The sequence below is a fragment of the Desmodus rotundus genome, chromosome 6 (genome assembly GCF_022682495.2).
Source record: "Desmodus rotundus isolate HL8 chromosome 6, HLdesRot8A.1, whole genome shotgun sequence".
NCBI classification, from domain to species: Eukaryota; Metazoa; Chordata; class Mammalia; order Chiroptera; family Phyllostomidae; genus Desmodus; species Desmodus rotundus.
The window spans coordinates 134,053,971-134,073,962 of record NC_071392.1 but is presented as its reverse complement, the minus strand read 5'-3'; the positions used below and the strand labels follow the sequence as shown (position 1 = coordinate 134,073,962).

Below are 19,992 nucleotides of genomic sequence, written 5' to 3'. Positions count from 1 at the left end.
TATGCTCCTGCCCCAGAGGCTTTCCAGTGGCTACTCCCTCTATCTGAAATGCTTTTCCTGTAAACATCTCACATCCTTCAGGTCTTCATACAAAGTCATCTGTCAGTGCAGTCCTCTCTAGTCATCTTTTCTAGAATGGCAAACTACCTATCACCACCTTCCCAGATATTTCCTCACCTGCTTTAATTTTCTTCCTGGCACTTATCACTAACACATTATTCAATTTGCTTAAGTTTTTGTACTTATCATCCATTTCCTCCAGAAAAATGTCAGCTCTGTGAAGTTAGGAATTTTTGTGTTTTTCTGTTTTGATTTGTTTTTTTGTTGTATCAGCAACACTCAGAAAACTATCTGGCACATGGTAACACATTAAGTATTTGTTGAATAAATGAACAATATTTGCAAGATAAAAGGCAAACCTCAAAGCTCAAAAATAAAAAGCATCACATTTCTGACCTAATTCCTTAATTTTAGTAACAAATATTGAAGGTATTCCTCTTCTATCTATTTTGCTGGTCAGTATTTCTAAGAGTGGTAGTGACACATAAGCAGAACAGTCCATCTGGGTGCTATCAACTCCTCTGGAAATCTGTCAAAAGTGGACACACTGTCCAGGAAAATACATACCACCATATACTTTTATATTGAATTTCTGAGGTTTCATAACCCTCACCCACATCCATGCCCAACCACACTGATGGACATCATATGATGTCAAGGACACCAAAAAGATCCATACTTTTAAAATGCTGTGTTTGCCAGGCCATCTGAAAACCATTATTACCTAAATCTGAAGCACTCTGGTATCTACCAAATCCCATACAACCTGTTCTAATGCCAAAAATGACCAATATTTAGTAGTATATAGTTTGCTAAAGCCACATAAAAGGACTATTCTAACAAGATGTTTTTACATGAAGTATTACACAATAAATATATATTTTTCTTAAGCATAAATGGTAGCAGGTCAAGTGAAGCCACTATAATTGTTGAAAACGTAGTTAAAAATGGCAGATATTCTGGTAGACATTTGATATCCCAGACAAAGTTAGTTCTGTTATTTAAATTTTACATGTGAAAAATACCAAATACCAAAGGCTTTGGAAAGAATGCTAACAGTCTACTTTTACTTAAAATGTTACCCAAAGTTCTAAAATAACTAACTTGAAGAATCTTATTAGATACAATGACATGTTTGAATCTGTTAGATCATGAAGCAGTATAACAATATTATGTTGCTATTTGATCAAAATAGCCATATTACCTTTTATAAATCAGTTCCCAAAAGGACTTCCTTTGCTTTCTAAGAAGTTACTACTATCTGTTCATTTTACCCACTGCTTACCCTGCCTTCCCACTCCCCCACAATCACCCTCCAACACACTCAGCCTCCAGGCTGCTGCCCCCACTCCCCAGGGCCTCTGAACCCCTGGCTGAAGACTAGGGACCTGTCCATATAGCTCTGACACCTCAGGCAGCATTAATGGCTTCCCCTCTCTTCAGGTATTCCCTCCCATCTCTCTAGAACTGGCTCTTCATTCTCCTTAGATGTCCACGCTTCTCCTTGAGGTTTCCATTGGAGGCAATTTCACTACACACAAGCTCCCAGAGATTTCAAGTTCACACTCATCACTTGAAGTACCTTCCAACTACTAATGGTTTTCATACCTCCTTTTAAAAAACTTCTTCTCTGAGCTTTTCACACATCTATCAAATTGCTTCCCATACTTTCCCTTTCAAGTGTCCTGAGTGCTTGAGGGGTCCCTAAAACTTAGTTATCTCCAAAATGAAACTCAATTTCTACCTTGTCACCACCCTGACCTGTTTACCTCAGTACTTTCTATCTCAGGGAATGGCATCAGCAAACTCCCAACTACCAAGTCAAAAACCTGGATTTCTTACCTAAGCCCTCGCCTTATCAGATATAATCAATTTCTAAGAGCTTGGTTATTTTATTTTCTTCTTTTATGTTTAAATTTCTTACTCAAAGCTGCAACCATCTGCCATGGCTGATGCAATCCAACCCAGATACTGTACATTCTATTAGCAGGGTAGAGCTCCTAGCTCTTAACCTTTCTTCCAGAGAATAAATATGTCCTATAAACATGACAGGTACTAGCTCAATCCCAGCATTCTTGTAGCCTTGGAACCCTCATTTTACATCCTACTGATTAGACAAGCACTTCAATTTATATCTTAATTAAGATCATGAAGAGAGAAAAAAATTACAATGCAATTCACACAGTGTGCAATATAGTTCCACACAGCAAGCATCACAACCTTTATTAAATAATTAAAGCACTGACCACTAATGATTACACTGATGTTTGATACACTATAATGATATAAGAACGCACTGAAAGAGGTTAAAAGTACAATCACAGGATCATCATAGCCTATTAGAGACAGGAGCAATTTAGCTACTGCAATAGAAACACTTTACCTCATCATCCTTTCTCTTTTTAAAAATGCTATCCTCAACTTCACCAACTGCTAACATGATCATCTGTACTCTTTGCAGATTGACATAACCACTTTCTGTAAGGTAACCCTGTAAGTGATAAAATACATAGAAAATGACCTTCTTATAAAAAGCAAATACTTCTGTTTTGAAATTATCTAAGAATGAACTTACCCCAGTTTTGTGTACCACATTTTTGTATATGTTAACCAAACGGTCAATTGCACCTTCCCTACAACCAGGAAACAAACATTATGCATTAGGGCCAGTATGCAGTATAAAGGCAAGGAGGCTACAGCAGTAGTCTCTTAGAAACTCACGGAAACACACATACCTAATCTCTAATGATGGTAGGTGAGGAAGAAAGTCATTTCCTACAAAGAAGCACATGAAGACCCAGTCATCAATGCTCCGCTCAACATCAAATGTGAATGGTAGGCTGGCCATGGTGAGCTCTCTTTCCAAATACTACGACCAAACAGAACACTGCCATTAAAGCTATTAAAATCGCCTTGTTTTAGAGTGCCGATTCCAATGATTATGACTACATACCTCACGAAGAACATTAAGACGAAGGAAGATAAACTCTCCCTCTGTGCAGGGAAGACTATCTGCAAGTTCATCGTGCTACAAGAAAGGGAGTAAAGATTAAACAAATCTACTCTAAACCCTGTAAGTTTCTTAACCAAATAAATATGACTTTGCCTAAAGCAAGATCCATTTTAATACTTTAATTTTTAAATAAAAAACTCATGAAACCCATTTTTTATTTTTAAAAATAAAAATTAACCATAATCCCAGTCACACACTAGGGAGAAGCAAATGTTTGTTTTTTTCTTTTCTTTCTTTTTTTTTTTAAAGGAAACAGTAAATATTTTAGCCCGTGGGGGTCACATTATGGTCTCTGTTGCATATTGTTTTTATGTTCTATTTATTTTGACAGTCCATTAAATAGGTAAAAATCATTCTTAGATCCGGAGAGCTGTAGTTTGCCAACCCCTGTAAATTCCTCTGGATCTTTCTCTGTGAACATATATTTGTTACCTGCTTTTTTTCACTCAGCATGTCATTTAAAAAAAAAAAATGTAATCTTTATTTTTTCCATTATCATATAGTCCTCTTATACTCGCCAGCCCCCCCCCCCCGCCCCAACCCCAGCAATCTCACCATGTCTTTTTAAAAGGTTCTATAATCTTGAAACAGATACAACCCATTTTAAAAGGGACTGGATATAATCAAGTGACCCAAAATACGTAGAAAGTTAATATGTTCATTATTAACTTCAATATTTAAAACAAAAAGTGTAACATATTTGATTTGTAGTTCCTTTTAAGAATAATGACTGAAACAAATAACTCCTACAAATAAATCATATGTGATAGGCATTATTATCTATAAGATGTAAGGCTCAAGATATGTTAGAAAAAGTGGAAATAGAAAGAGTGTGTACATGCTTTAAAATGTTTGTTTACTTAAAAACTTTAAAATCATCTTGGCTGGTATGGATCAGTGGCTTGAGTGCTGGCCTGAGAACCAAAGGGTCACCGGTTCAATTCCCAGTCAGGGCACATGATTGGGTTGTAGGCCAGGTCCCCAGCAGGGGATGCATGAGAGGCAACCACACATTGCTGTTTCTCTCCCTCTTTCTCCTTCCCTTCCCCCCTCTCTAAAAAGTAATAAATAATAAAAACAACCCTTTAAAATCATATGATCATATAAATAGACACAGAAAAAAAGCATTTGACAAAATCCAGCATCCATTTATTATAAAAATTCTCAGCAAAGTGAGAATCACTAGTGGGAACATACCTCAATATAATAAAAGCCACATACAACAAACTCTAACATCACACTCAACAGGAAAAAACAACAACTGTTCTCCATAAGATTATGTTGTCCACTTTTACCACTTACATTCAACATAGGTATTGAAGGTCCTAGCAACAGCAATCAAACAAGGGGAAAAAAGGCATTCAAATTGGAAAGAAGTAAAACTGTCACTATCTGCAAATGACACAATACTATATATAGAGAACCCAAAAGATTCCTCCAAAAAATTACTAGAACTGATGAATTCAGTAAAGTATAAAATTAATATTCAGGAATCGATTGCATTTTTATACAATAATGAACTACCAATCAGAAATTAAGAAAATAATTCCATCTACAATTGCATCAAAAAATTAAATACCTAATAATAAATTTGACTTAGAAAGGTAAAAGACCTGTACTTGGAAAATTCTAAGACACTGAAGAAAGAGACTGAAGATACAAATAAATGGAACATTTACCATGCTCATGAAGAGGAAGAATTAACATCATTAAAATGTCCATACTACACAAAGCAATCTAAAGATTGTAATCTGTATCAAAATACTAATGGCATTTTTCATAGAACTAGAACAAATAATCCTAAAATCTATATGTAATCACAAAAGACCACAAATAGCCACAGCAATCTTGAGAAAGAAAAATGAAGTTGGAGGTATCACGCTACCTGATATCAAACTATACTACAAAGCTATAGTAATTGAAACAACATTGTACAGGCATAAAAAGATACATAGAGCAATAGAACAGAATAGAGAGACCAGAAATAAACCCAGGCCTATATTGTCAATTAATATATGACAAAGGAGGCAAGAACATACAACGGGGTAAAGACAATCTATTCAGTAAGTAGTCTTGTAAAAAACTGGAGAGCTGCATTAAAAAAAACATGAGACCAGACTACCTTCTTATACCATATATAAAAGCAAACTCTGATAATGGATTAAAGACTTAAATGTAAGATTTGAAACCACAAAAATCCTAAAAGAAAACACAGGCAGTAAACTCTGACATTGCTCCAAGTAATATTTTTTTCTGACATCTCTCCTTGGGAAAGGGAAACAAAAGGAACAATAAATAAATGAGACTACACTAAACTAAAAAGTTTTTGCACAGCAAAGGAAACCATTAACAACAAAAAAAAAGGCAACCTACTGTATGGGGGAAGATATCTGCCAATGATATTGATACATTTTATAAGGGGTTAATATCTAAAATTTATAAAGCACTGGGAAAACTCAACACCAAAAACAATCCAATTAAATAATGGGCAGAAGACCTGAATAGACACTTCTCCAAAGAAGGCATATAGATGGCCAGCAGACATATGAAAAGATGCTCAATGTCACTAATTGCCAGAGAAATGCAAATTAAAACCACAATGACATATCACCTCCCACCTGTCAAAATGCCTATCATCAGTGAATCCACAAAAGTGTTGGTGTGGATGTGGAGAAAAGGGAACCCTCGCGCACAGTTTGTGATATTGAAAACTGGTGCAGCCACTATGGAAAGCAATATGGAGGTTCCTCAAAAATTAAAAACAGAACTACTACATGACCCACTATTTCACTTCTGGGTATTTACCTGAACAAATCAAAATCACTAATTCAAAAGAATATATGCACCCCTGTGTTTACAACAGCTAAGATGTGGAAGCAACATAAATGCCCACCAACAGACAAGTAGATAAAGAAGAAGTGCTACATATATATTATACAATACTCAGCCATAAAAAAAAAAAAGAATGAAATCTTACGATTTGCAACAACATGGATGGACCTAGAGGGTATTATGCTCAGTGAAATAAGTCAGAGAAAAACAAATACTATATGAAGTCACTTACATGTGGAATCCAAAGAACAAAGAAAACTAACAAAACAGAAAGAGCCCTGGCTGGTGTGGCTCAGTGGATTGAGCACTGGTCGGTGATTCAAAACATTGCTAGTTCCATTCCCAGTCAGAGCACACACTTGGGTTGTGGGCCAGGTCCCTGGTTGGGGGCGTGCAAGAGGCAACTGATCTATATCTCTCTCCCACATTGATATTTCTCCCCTTCTTTCTCCCTCCCTTCCCCTCTCTCTAAAAATAGATAAACAAAATCTGAAAAAAAAAAATTAACTAATTAAGAAAAAGAAACAGAAACAGACTCAGATACAGAGAACAGGGTTGCTGGATGGAAGTGGGGATTTGAGGTCTGGTTAAAAAAGGTAAGAAATTACAAAGTACAAATTGGTAGATACAGAATAGGGGGATGGAAAGTACAGCATAGGGAATATAGTCAATAATATTGCAATAACTATGCAGGGTGCCCAGTGGGTACTAGAATTATCTGGGAGATCAGTTCATAAATTATACAAATGCCTAACTATTATGCAGTACACCTGAAACTAATATAGAATATTGAATGTGAACTGTAATTGAAAAAAAAGAACAAGTGAAAAAAATCTTAAGAGAAAAAAAGATATATCTCTGTGAGGAGTAATGGAACAGTAGGTAAAAATCTAATCAACCAGAGTCTTCTCTATCCATTTTAAAAACAAAGCACCCTGAATATATTTATTTCCATTAAATTGCACACTTAAAATGGTTAACATTGTTGTTGTTTTTTTTTTACAATAAAAATATACAGGAGTGGGCAAAAGTGGGTTTACAGTTGTGAGTACATGGAAGTTTATTCTTGTATTATTGTAATCTTAACCATATAGTCTTTCCCCATATGAACCATAAACCTATTTTTGCCAATTCCTGTACAGTATGTTTTATCACAATACAGAAGTAGAATTTTAAAAAAATAAATTTTTTAATGAGGCAACTACCACCTCAAACTCTTACCTTTCCCATCTTTTCTCTTGGCAAACCTTCACAGTCCTTGACCTCATGTCCAAACTGATTACAAAGACCACATGGTTTGGGTTTGTTTGGTTTGAATTCTTCTCTAATAATGGTAAAGTTGGGTTCGTGTGTAGCAAGGCCGAGCATGATGAGATCAGCTATCAACAACAACAAAATACAGAACTGTGAGCACGTTGAGAAGTTCCTTACCATAATGAAAGGTACAGGACATTACAAAAAAAAAAAAAAAAAAAAAAAAAAAAAGACAGACACCAGCACAAAGGAAAGTCCAAAGGAGCACATAAACAGGTGGCAAAGCCAAAAAGCCAAACAATTCCTTGTAGTTCTCAGCCAACAAGATGTCCTCCAGATACATGGTCCTAAGAGTTAGACTACCATTCAGGAGTCAACACTAGGGAAATTTTCATTTTAAAGGTATGTGCAACAATATTAAGGTTTTAATGTAAAAAATGATTAAACACAGGTAAATCAATCACAAATTAAATAACTCAAAACTAGGTCCAATCAAAGATAAAATAGGCAAGGCATTTTAGAATTTCCAGGCAACCATTAATAATCCATTACTACCCACCAACCCATCAAGTTGCTATGGTTTAATCAAAGACAATCAAATGCCCAAAAAGAAACTTACCATCTGCTCCACATAAGCAATGATGTGTGTTTGGGTCATGGTTTGGCTGGGCTAAAGAGGGGAAAACAAATATTTATAAATATATTTTTACCATAGGAATATCACATTTTACTAAACATTTTATACATAATGGCTTGTCTTTCTAATAGAATATATAATCAAATATTTACAAATGAGCTTTACCTCTTTGTCTTCTAATGTAATCCATGATTTTATGTTCTCCTTCACCAGGAGCACTAGCATCAGATAAAATTACCTATAAAAAACCGGTTTTAACACTTTTGGCTCATTCACAATTTTATCACACAAAAATCAACAGAACTGACTATCTTAAAAATAAATTGAAATAACTCTATAATATTAAAATAGTCTTATTAATTGCAAACCTTTCTTAATAAGATGTGTGTGCATGTGTGTTAAACACCCAAATTACTTCACTGATTAACTTACTACATGAAATAGCAAAAATGTAAACTTTGGGTCAACCTTAGCCTTTAGAATATCTGATCAGTTCACAAGTTTCTACTACTCTCACTACTTTCCAAAAATGTAGCACTGAACCATGCAGGGTCAAGGAGTAATCAATAAAAGATACCCATTAAATTCGCGATATCTAATTAATACAGAAAAAAGCTTGTAAACCTAAAATTACATAAAAGCTCATTTACATTTACTTAAATACTTAGGAGAACACAGCCATTCTTTAAAGGCAGACCCACAAATTTAATCTTGCTGTTATTTGATTCTAATACATTTTCATTTAAAAATTGTTTTTAGGACTTCTGGCCAAGATGGAGGCACATGCAGATGCACTTTGCTGCCTCGCACAACTGAAAGAAGGACAATAGCCAATTTAAAAACAAAAAGCAACCAAAACTGCCAGAAAACCGAACTGTATGGAATTCCAACAACCAAGGAGTTAAAGAAGAAACATTCATCCAGACTGGTAGGAGGGGCAGAGACAGGCAGCTGGGGCAGAAAGGTTGAACGGCTGCTCTTGGTTCAGGCAGTTCCACATTTGCCTGTGGGTAAACTTGGAAAAACAATTGGAGAACGACAGAGACTGCAACCCAGGGATCCAGAGCAGGGAAATAAAGCCTCAAATCCCCTGGTTATAAAAACCTGTGGAGGTAGCGGCTGCAGGAAAAACTCCCAGTTTCACAGCAGAGTCCATTGGAGGGACCAACAGTGTCGCAGAATGTACAAAGACCTACCTGGGAATCAGCACCAGACGGGCCCAATGCGCTTGTAGGCAGCAGTGGAAGTGACTGAAAGCCAGCTGACAGCAAGCACCATTTTCCCCTTTCTGGTCTCTCCCCCACAGACAGCACCACTACACAGTGAAGTGGGTTAACCTGCCATAGTGAATACTTAAAGCTCCGCCTCTAACAACATAACAGGTGTGCCCAAAGAAATATGGTCCAAATGAAAGAACAGATCAAAGCTCCAAAAATAGAACTAAGCAACGAGTAGATAGACAACCTATCTGGTGCAGAGTTCAAAACACTGGTAATCAGGATGCTCACAGAAATGGTTCAATATGCATGCAAAATAAAGGAAGAAGTGAAGGCTAAACTAAGTGAAATAAAAAAAAAATACACAGGGAACCAACAGTGAAGGGAAGAAAACTGGGACTCAGAACAAAGATTTGGAACAGAAGAAAGAAAGAAACATTCAACCAGAACAGAATGAATAAACAAGAATTCAAAAACAAGGGGAGAGGCTTAGGAACCTCCAGGACAACTTTAAATGTTCCAACATCCAAATCATAGGGGTGCCAGAAGGAGAAGAGGAACAGTAAGAAGTTGAAAAGTTATCTGAAAAAATAATGAAGGAGAACTTTCCCAGTCTGGGAAAGGGAATACACATGCAAGTCCAGGAAGCTCAGAGAGTCCAAAAGAAGTTGGACCCAAGGAAACACACACCAAGGCACATCATAATTAAATCACCCAAGATTAAAGATAAGGAGAGAATCTTAAAAGCAGCTAGAGAAAAGGAAACAGTTAACTTACAAAGGAGTTCCCATAAAACTATCAGCTGATTTCTCAAAAGAAACACTGCAGGCAAGAAGGGGCTGGAAAGAAGTATTCAAAGTCATGAAAGGCAAAGACCTACACCCAAGATTACTCTATCCCGCAAAGCTATCACTTAGAATGGAAAGGCAGATAAAGTGCTTCCCAGATAAGGTCCAGTTAAAGGATTTCATCATCGCCAAGCCTTTATTATATAAAATGTTAAAGGAACTTATCTAAGAAAAATAAGATAAGAACTATGAACAGTAAAATGACAACAAACTCACAACTATCAACAAATGAACCTAAACAAAACAAAACAAAACTAAGCAAAGAACTAGAACAGGAACAGAATCGAAGAAATGGAGATTACATGGAGGGTTATCAGCGGGAAGGGGGAGGGAGGAGAATGGGGGTAAAGATACAGGGAATAAGAGGCATAAATGGTAGGTACAAAATAGGCAGGGGGAGCTAAGACTAATATAGGAAATGGAGAAGCCAAAGAACTTCTATGTACGACCCATGGACATGAGGGAATTCTGGAGGGAAGGGGGTACAGGGCGGAGGGGGATAAAGGGAGAAAAAAATAGGACAACTGTAATAGTATAATCAATAAAATATACTAAAAAATTACTTTCATGTACACACACACACACACACACACATATATATTTTAAAAATTTAAGTTGCGCCCTAGACGGTGTGGCACAGTGGACTGAGTGTCAGGCTATGAAGCAAAGGGTTGCTGGTTCTATTTCCAGTCAGGGCAAATGCCTGGATTGTGGGCTAGGTCCCCGGTAGGGGGTACATGAGAGGCAACCACACACTGACACTTCCCTCCCTTTTTCCCTCCCTTCCCCTTTAAAAACAAATAAATAAAATCTTTTAAAAAATAAAATAAAATTTAAGTCCAATTTTATGGCTTCATCTGATAATAAGAGGACAAAATTGACATTGAGAGAAAATTCTGCTGTCTATAAAACTGGATCATATAAGGCATCCCATTTCCAATAACCCTGGATACTTTTCATCCTCTAACAGTCAACTAGCATTTTACGGGGAGAAGAAAGGACAAATAATATCAATCATACAAGTACAACCTCAAATGATCACCCTAATCTTTCTGAAGTACCAAAATGTGAAACTTACTGTCAAATTTTTCCACCCAGGGTCATTATTTAAACGATCAGCTATGTAATAGCGAAGACATTTAGCAAGATTGTCCATGAACTCAGTTCCCTAAAACGAAACAAGGAAATAAATTAACCTATGACTTAAAGAGTTAGCAAGAGTTAGAAAAGTATGAGACTACTTACTGGTGTAATACAGTTGCTATCAAATCTTTCTTTTATCTCTTCTGGAGGAAGAAAGCCACCTAAAGAAAAAGGCAATGTTTTGTCCTCTCCATAAAAAAGTGAATTATTCAATATTAAGCTAGAGCAATAACAAAAAGTTAGAGAAGTACTTTCACCTGAGGAACAATGTTCTCCCGTTTTGGAGGAAGTAAGATTCCTCACCTCAAATTTAATTTAAGCTTTAACTTGACAGCAAAACAATATATGGCACACAAAAGATAATATAGTTACATAAAAATATTAAAATGCTAATGTTCTTCCTAATGTTCTCTGCAGCAGAACACACACACATACATGGAGTTAGGGGTTTTAATTCTGATAAGTACTTAGGATAAAGGTGCCTTAGTAAAACAAAATTAAAATGCTGAGTTTATCACAGCTTTATATAAGAAACAAAACTGTCAACTAAATAGCAATAAAAATCCTTTAAAATTGTACTTTTCCTCTGCATCACTGATTAGCCTCTCCTCAAGACACAAATATATTTCATAACATTTTCAAGAAAAAAGACATGTTTAAAATCAAAGACAACCTGTTATAAATACAAACAGGTTTTAGAGAATTAAGTACATGCTGCAGCTAATTGGCAATATACTTGCATACTTCCAGCAAATTAAAATAACATAAAAATTTATTATAATTGCAGGCCTGAGCTGACTACACTAAGGTATCTTTCTTTTCAACTGCCAAGTGTAATATCTCTACCCAATAAATTATGGCTTTCGTTGTCTATCATGCTATATTGCCTTATATAATAAAATACCAAACAATCACCCTGTGACAACCATGTCCCATCTCACACACAGGTGTCTTGGGAGAGAACCAGTCCCAGTGGGCATCAGAAATGTCAAGGCTTTGGGGACTCACTCCATTCTACATCCCCCCATGGGAAAACCCTGGGTACCTCATTGCCTCAGCACCTACTGGCATCAACCTATATTGAAAGTGAAAGCCTGTAAATCTGGATCATCCCAGGCCTCCTCACATAGACCTGAGTTCTTAGGGGAAGCAATAAACAAGCCACCAAGGTGGATCTGTGAAAAATGTTTACAGAAATGCAGCTTTCTAACAGCCCCATAGAAATAAGAAGCACTCTTAATATATTTGTTTTATAGATGCATAAAAGTTAGCTTAAGAGCTGACCTGAAAGACACTGACAATGTGCTCTCCCTACCAGAATTCCCTCCTTTTATTTCCAAGCTTCCCTTTGATTATAGTGTGGAAATAAATAAGATTATTAATTGGAGTGAAGGGTTCGACGAACTACTTTTCTTCAACGGTAAACATAAAATTTCCTTAGGTATTCTGGAATCCTAACTAAACTAAAACTTTGCCTATTCATAAGAAAAAGCTACCACCCTATCTCCTTCTCCATACATCTTGTAAAAAGTCCAAATTTAAGAAGCATATTCTTTACCTTTTGCCAGTATTTCTTCCCTGACTCGCTGTTTCTCTACTGCTGCTTCCATTCCTTCTTTTGATGCTCTGAACCTCCTAGAACGCTGTTGATTCATTTTAGCACGTGGTGCCTAAAAACATGTATTTCATATTGAAATAATACTATTCAAAATATTCACAATTAAATCTATACATTTTGAATCAGCTGTTCTTATAAAAACAGTACACTAAGATGGAAAAGGTTAAGTAATATCTCTAACAAACTTTTCATAATAGACAGTAGACCCCGAGAACTTAAATTTGGACCAAATACCTAAAAACTGAGCTCAGTCAGATGGACAAACATTCTGTGAAGGCATAGCACTTAACACTGCAGGGCCCACACCTAACATCAGTTCCACTGGGTTATGGTTTCCCAACAAGGAAAGCTCATTTTACTCAAAGACCCAGTCAGCAGGGTCTTTTTTGATTAGTTTCTACAGAACCAGAATCAGGGAGACCTCTATGTCCAAGCCTAAAAAGAAGGATGGTCTCCAGTGGGATGCACACTGCCCCATAAAAGCACCAGAAAAAGCAAAAGAAAACTACTTCTTGATCTGTAAGACCTCATGGCATTTCTACTCTTTATATCCCACAGTGAGGTTCATAATTACTACTGTCACCACAGTAAGGTACAGCAGTTAAAAAGGGAACAAGGTTTTAACTAAAAGTACTTTTAAATCACTCTGACCAAATGCAATTCAAATCACCAAATAAGCCTGAATGAAATGAACCGGACTGTAAGGTTTTGAAATTTTTGAACTGAGTTCTAGGGTTGGAAGGGACTCATAAATATCCTGTCCACACCTGTAAGTTATGTTATATTTTCTTTAGATAGTTCCCAATCCTGTAAAGTGAGATCGCCCAATCTCCTTCAAGTACCACGTTCTATGATCTACACTTCTATCTTAATAAAAAAATGTCTTCGAGACATATACACATACATAAAAATAGGCACATGTTTTATACTTGATCTAGCACACTAAAGTTAAAGACTTTCTACAAGAAATTTAGCTAAATGTGAATTGAAATATGCTCCAAATAAAACACATTCCTGTTCCCTTTATTCTCTATTCCACTTAACTACAACTTAACAAGTTATCAAGTAGCCAAGATTTTTCACTCAGTAAATAGAACCTCACAGAAAAAAATCTTTTTGGACCCAAAGTTATCTGGATTTACAAAATCATTCCATTACCCACTAGGATTATTAAATATAAAAGAAAGAACATCTATTTGCATATGGCTAAATAAATTTAGGGTGATGATTTACCTTGATTTTCCCTGAACCCTGAAAATGTAGTTGGCTGGTTATTTACAACCTAAGCAACTTGGTATTGTTATCATAGATCAGAAAGTTATTCCTCTCTTAAGTCATTTTGATGACTATCCACTGCCTATAGGATAAAATCAAAACTCCTGAGTGTGGCAGGCAAGGTGTTCTCAAGCCATTGTTCTGCTTTCCCTTCCAATCTAAAACACCTGTAGTCATCCAAATGTGTCAGTGTGGTCAAAGGCATGGCACATCTGAGTAATTTGGAAGGTCCTTCTTCCCCATGTCTGTCCCAACTATTCCCCTCCACTGCCCACAAACCTCCAATTATTTTTTATCCTTTGAGAAATGGGACAGAAGTCACTTCCTCTCTATCTCCTAAGTTCCTGAGTAGCACTGACACCCACTTCCCTCTACACCACAGGTGGCAAACACAAGGCCCACAGCCCTCTACCTTGTTTTATCCAGCCTGGTGCCTTGTTTCTACCCTGAGGCAGTGCTGAGGTCCTTGTCCCTAGTTAATGATTAGTTACATTTTACAGTCCTAAAATTACATTCGGCCCTTTGAAGGCAATGCTGATGTCGCCCCCAGTGAAAATGAGTTTGACACCCCTGCTCAACACCATGCTTGTGTTACTTAGTAGTGCCCATGAAGCCCATTAATTGGTAACTAACTGCACTCATTTACTATGATTCTGTCCCTTTAGTGGTAAGCCATTCAAAAACAAAGACAGTCATCAATATCCCCAGCATCTCACAGTACCTGGCACAAAGGAGGCACAGAAAAATGTTTGAAGGACTGAAGGATGAGGTTTTCTCAAATTGACCAGAGTCAACATTTTTCATTATTTAGCTTACTTGCACGGTAAACACTAGAAACACAGCAAAAACAAAAAACAAAGGATTCTATGTTAATAATTTTATTACTCACCACTCCATCTATTGCCATGTAGAGAAGTCGTCTTGGTCTTACAATACTGAAAAGTCTGTCAATGTACTCAAAAATTGCAACCATCATTTCATCTTCGTTTTTTGGTGCTGGTCTATAATAACAAGCAAACAATGTAACATAGTACTCCTCTGTAACTTGTGATATTGGTGACAAAAATGGGTTACATACTTGTCTTCAGGATGAGTACAGGGATGGATGATTCCATTCATATCCAAATACAGATTATCAAACTCCACATCATTTGGATTAGGTTTGCTGGCATCAACAGGAATCTTTACACCATTGCATTCTTTTGGCTGAGAAAGAGATAATTAATAGTAGTTTGTTCAAGTCTAAATTAACACATCCTAGGCTCAGCATGAAACGGTTTCATTTCTGAATTGAACTGTAAGATAAAAAGTTATTTTACTCCTTAGAGCAAACTGAAGCAGACATTTCACCTACAGAAAGCAGTAACTTCCAATGCAACAAATTAATCCTAATTACATGGGAGATACTTATCAAAGTCTCAACTCATTCAGATGTCCAAGTGAAAAACCAGGGGAATTATCTTAGAACTCTTTTCCCTCACCACCCATTATCAATAAATCTGGTCAATTTAATCTGAAAAGTGCATCTCCACTTCTCCTTATTCCCACTACCATTACCAACATCAGAGTATCATCTCTTACCTGAAAGATAGGAACAGTCTTTTATGGACTGCCCCACCTCTAGACTCTCCTATCTCCAGTCCACCATCTATGCTGTCAGTTTCCTTTCTAAAATACAACTGTGGCTGTGTCTTAATCTTGCCTAATTTTTCCAATGATTCCCACAGCAGGTGCACACCAATGAGCCTGGACCCTTACTAGTCTCCTGTCCTGCCACAACACTGATCAGGCACACCTTATCTCTTCTAAGTTCCTGGAAAATGCTCTATCATCTCTCAGTGCCTCTGCACACTGTTTCTCCTTTTTCTTCCCTGCCAACCTCCATTTTCCAAAATCCTATTTATTTTCCAAGGTCTAGACTGAGATTAAATGTCACTCACTTTATAATACTTTGTATACATTATCTCAAAAACTAACTGCTCTTTCTTCTGCATTTCCTCAGAATTGTTTATTCACTTATAACTCTTCCATGGTTTTATAATTAGTCATTCTAATCCAACCACACTGAGTTCTTCAAAAGGTAAGGACTATGCCTTACTTACTCCTAGAAGCATTTTTATATTTTTGTAGTGAATATTACCTTTGTCTTTTTCTTCCAGGGCTTTAGCAATGATAAGAATATGAGATCAGACTTTTACTGTTACAAACAGTAGAAGTCATTTAAAAAAATACCAGTTCCCCCATATATATAAAGCATCATTTGTAATAGCCAAAAAAAAAGTTAGTGAACAGTTTAAAAACTCATCATGGCCCTGGCCAGGAGGCTCAGCTGGTTGGAGCGCCTTCCCATAGACCAGAGGTTGCGGGTTTGATTCCCAGTCAGGGCACATACCTATGTTGCTAGTTCAATCCCTAGTCAGGGCGCATGCAGGAAACAACCAGTCAATGTTCCTCTCTCACATCAATGTTTCTCTCCCCATGCCCTGTTCCTTTTTGTCTCTAAAAAAAAATCAATGGACATATCCAAAGGTGAGGATAAATAAATACATACCCATTATGCATATACCACATCATGCATGGATGGATCTGAAAAACACCTGCTATGTGAAAGCTAGGCACAAAAGACCATAAAATATACCATTTATACAATTCAGAAACGGAATCTAGAAACGGAAATAGATTGGCTTCAATCTGAAGGTGGGTGAAGGGACAGGGAGACAGGAAGTGACTGCAAATGGGTACAAAATTTCTTTTGGGAGTGCTAAAAATGTTCTAAAATTAAATAATGGTAAATGTTGTACAATTCTGTATACATACTAAAAACGACTGAATTTTTTACTTTAAATGGATAAACTCTATGATATATATCTCAATAAAGCTGTTAAAAAATAAAAAATAAGGCCCTGGCTGGCGTGGCTCAGTGGATTGAGCGCTGGCCTGTGAACTAAAGGGTCACTGGTTCGATTCCCAGTCTAGGGCACATGCCTGGGTTGCAGGCCAGGTCCCCAGTAGGGGGTGTGCAAGAGGTAACCACACATTGATGTTTCTCTCCCTCTCTTTCTGGCTTCCCCTCTCTAAAAGTAAATAAATAAAATCTTTTTAAAAAATAAAATTAAGAGGTCAACTTAATTAGCAAAAAAAGAGCCTACTGAATGTATTAATAAGCTCTGGTATGTTCATATACTGGAATGCCAGACACAAATGAGATTCAAAAATATAGAGCAGGATAATCACAAATATATTGCTGAGCCAAAAAAGCAAGTTGCAGAATAAAAAGTATACAGTACACCACATCGAGAAACTATAATACAGACAAATAATACTTTCATTGCATGTGTATTCAGGGATGAATACACATGCAAGGAAAGCATAGAGTAAAGCAAGGGATAAACACCAATATCAGGACAGTGACTATCTTTGAGAGGGGCAGGAATGAAATTGGGCTTCAATTTATATTTATAATTGGGAGTAAAGGATATCAAAAGGGATTTAAAGCAGAACAGGAAAGAAGCTACCAGTATTCTACACAAACATGCTGTGAATCAGGAAAAAAGGGCTTGATCAGAAGCAGTGAATGGTAGTATATATTGTCTAACCACTATCCTGTATACCTGAAACTAATACAAAATAACACTGGATGTTAAGTGTAATTGAAAAATAAAATTTAAAGTAAAAAAAAGCAGTGAATGGAATAAGTGGTAAAGACAGCAGGAGGTCAGTTTTGAGGGATACTATAGAAGATAATCCGATGACCCCCAAACAACAACAAACTATGAAGGCAAGAGGCTAAGTCTCCATCTAAACTCTACACTCCAAACTCCACATTTTCCTTTCTCCTACACCAAGCAGACACTATACTCAGGAGAGTTGAGACCTATTTTCTTTATGCTCCCCAGGAAGTTAGTTAATAAATATTTTAGACTTGTATTACCTCAGTTACAATGCCTATCTGCCTTTGTAAAGTGCAAGCAGTCATAATATGAACATGAATGGATATGGCTCTGTTCCAATAAAACTTTGTTTATAAAAACAAGAGGTCACTGGCAAAAACAAGAGGTCACTGGCTTGCTAATCTCTGCCCTGGTACCTAATGCAGCATTAGGCATATTATAGATCTTTGATGAATGTTGAATATAGCTGCATGAGAACTACTACTACAGAAAAAGCAGAGCATGGGGAAGAGGGCATGGTGGGTACTAATTAAAAAAATAAGCTTCAACCACTCCCATTAAGAAAACTAAACATATATTTCATTCAGGAGTACTATAGATATATTCAATACATTAATTATGTAAATCCAGAAATTCTTTCCTTAGGAGAAGATTTTAATGCTCAACAAAGGAACTCACTCAAGAGCCCTGCCAAAAACAATGCTAGTATGCCTGGGTTAAGGAGTCTTTAATCAAAGGGCTGCTAAAAGAAAAGCCACTCTGAAACCTAAAACCAATTCATTTCAAGTCACTTTTTCATTATCTTTTGGGTTTTTCAGATGATAAAGTGACCAGCCTTCCCTTTCTACCCCAAGACCACAAGACTAAAAATAAACATACCCACAACTGCTCCGCGTGCTAGAAAACCAGAACCCTCTGTGACTTGAAATGTGCAAAACTAGTAGATCTGACAAGATGGAGCACAGCCTAAAACATGCAGAGAGGAGCTCTGCTGCCAAGAAGTGGGAGACTCAGTGTGGGGGCTCAAGGGATAGTCTCTGGATAATCCATTAGCAGCAGCAGCAGCAGGAACAGCCAGGTGGGTCACCCTTGCACTCTTCCCTCTCCTCTCACCCTCTGGGGCTCCATGTGGACAAGGCAACTTGGATATAGATGTTCCCAGAGAACATGGGTGCTTAAGTATGAAGGGCAGTGAAGTACTTTGGCTGGCTGACTAGCAGTTCCCAAGAGGAATAGGGAGCACATCTACCCAGAAGGCTGGTGGTCAAGGTAGTTCTGCCAATGGGGAAGTCCACTTCTCTACTTCATGGGAAAAGGGAGGATATATGTATCCCAAATAGGCAGGTGGGAAATATCCTATGTGTGGGGGGAAAAAGCTAAGGGATCAAGATAAAGAAGGTACTTAAAAACGTAAAGATGGTACAAATATACAAATAGTCTGTATAAGAAAAAAACACTCCACAGGTTTTGAAGTAAACCCCCAAAATGAATTTCATACCTACCTACTGTTCCCATCAACATTATAAGGCTTTCTGGCTCCTCAAATATGAGGCAGAAACCACTACTCTTTGCTAATAGCTAAGTAGGTGTATTTTTGTTTAACATTAGAAAAAGGTTCCACTGGAATGAGTTTCCACTGTTGTTAAGTCAGATTCCAAACTACAGAACTTGGTTTTAGATTTCCCTTAAATCTAACCTTAAGACACTAGAAAAATATGAGCAAACTAAACCCAAAGCAATCAGAAGGAAGGAAACAATAAACATTAGAATGGGAATTAATAAAACAGGTAACAAGAAAATAGTAATAGAGAAAAAACTTTATGAAACCAGAAACTGGTTCTTTGAAAAGACTGACAAACTTTTGGTCAGTATAACCAAGAAAAAGAGAAGATTCAAATTACTAGAATCAGAAACAAAAGAGAAGAAATTACTGCCAATCTTAGAGAAAAAGAAAGAATTATTAAAAAACAATATAATAATATACCAACAAATAAATGATGTATTTATTTTCTGAAATGGACAAATTACTAAGAAGACACATACTACAGAATCAAGAGAGAATTTGAATAAAAGTATAAGAAGTGAAATGACTGAATCAGTAAACAAAAAGCTAACCACAAAAAAAGCCTAGGTCTAGATGGTTTCACCACTAAATGGTACTAAACATTTAAGAAGAATACCAATTCTTCACAAACCTTCCAAAAAGTAGAAGAAACACTTTCCAACACATATGAGGCCAATATCACCCTGATACCAAAACCAGACAAAGATCTAATAAGGAAACAAAATTACAGATTAACATATCTATAGAACATGGACGTAAAACTCCTCAAAAAATACTACCAAACTGAATTCAGCAATATATAAAAAAAATTATACATTATGACTAAGTGGGATTTATCCTAGGGATGCAAAGTTGGCTTA

At 36.7% G+C, this 19,992-nt stretch overlaps 1 protein-coding gene across 3 annotated transcripts in view; it reads right to left on the bottom strand.

The window, feature by feature from the left end:
* XRN2 (5'-3' exoribonuclease 2) overlaps positions 1-19,992 on the bottom strand; it is a 115,270-nt gene that overhangs the window by 77,837 nt on the left and 17,441 nt on the right. Inside the window, exons 1-13 of one of the 3 annotated variants that reach the window (XM_071221802.1) lie at positions 16,290-16,396; positions 14,976-15,103; positions 14,787-14,898; positions 12,563-12,674; positions 11,107-11,165; positions 10,940-11,029; positions 7,962-8,034; positions 7,779-7,829; positions 7,127-7,284; positions 3,014-3,088; positions 2,796-2,929; positions 2,636-2,693; positions 2,444-2,551 (exon numbers count right to left, since the gene is read on the bottom strand). In XM_071221802.1, the coding sequence (XP_071077903.1) occupies positions 2,444-2,551; positions 2,636-2,693; positions 2,796-2,929; positions 3,014-3,088; positions 7,127-7,284; positions 7,779-7,829; positions 7,962-8,034; positions 10,940-11,029; positions 11,107-11,165; positions 12,563-12,674; positions 14,787-14,898; positions 14,976-15,016 (1,071 nt within the window). In that variant the 5' untranslated portion in view covers positions 15,017-15,103; positions 16,290-16,396. Of the gene's footprint in view, positions 1-2,443; positions 2,552-2,635; positions 2,694-2,795; positions 2,930-3,013; positions 3,089-7,126; positions 7,285-7,778; positions 7,830-7,961; positions 8,035-10,939; positions 11,030-11,106; positions 11,166-12,562; positions 12,675-14,786; positions 14,899-14,975; positions 15,104-16,289; positions 16,397-19,992 lie in introns of those variants that run through there. The other 2 variants (XM_024559838.4, XM_053925948.2) reach the window with 2 other exon arrangements.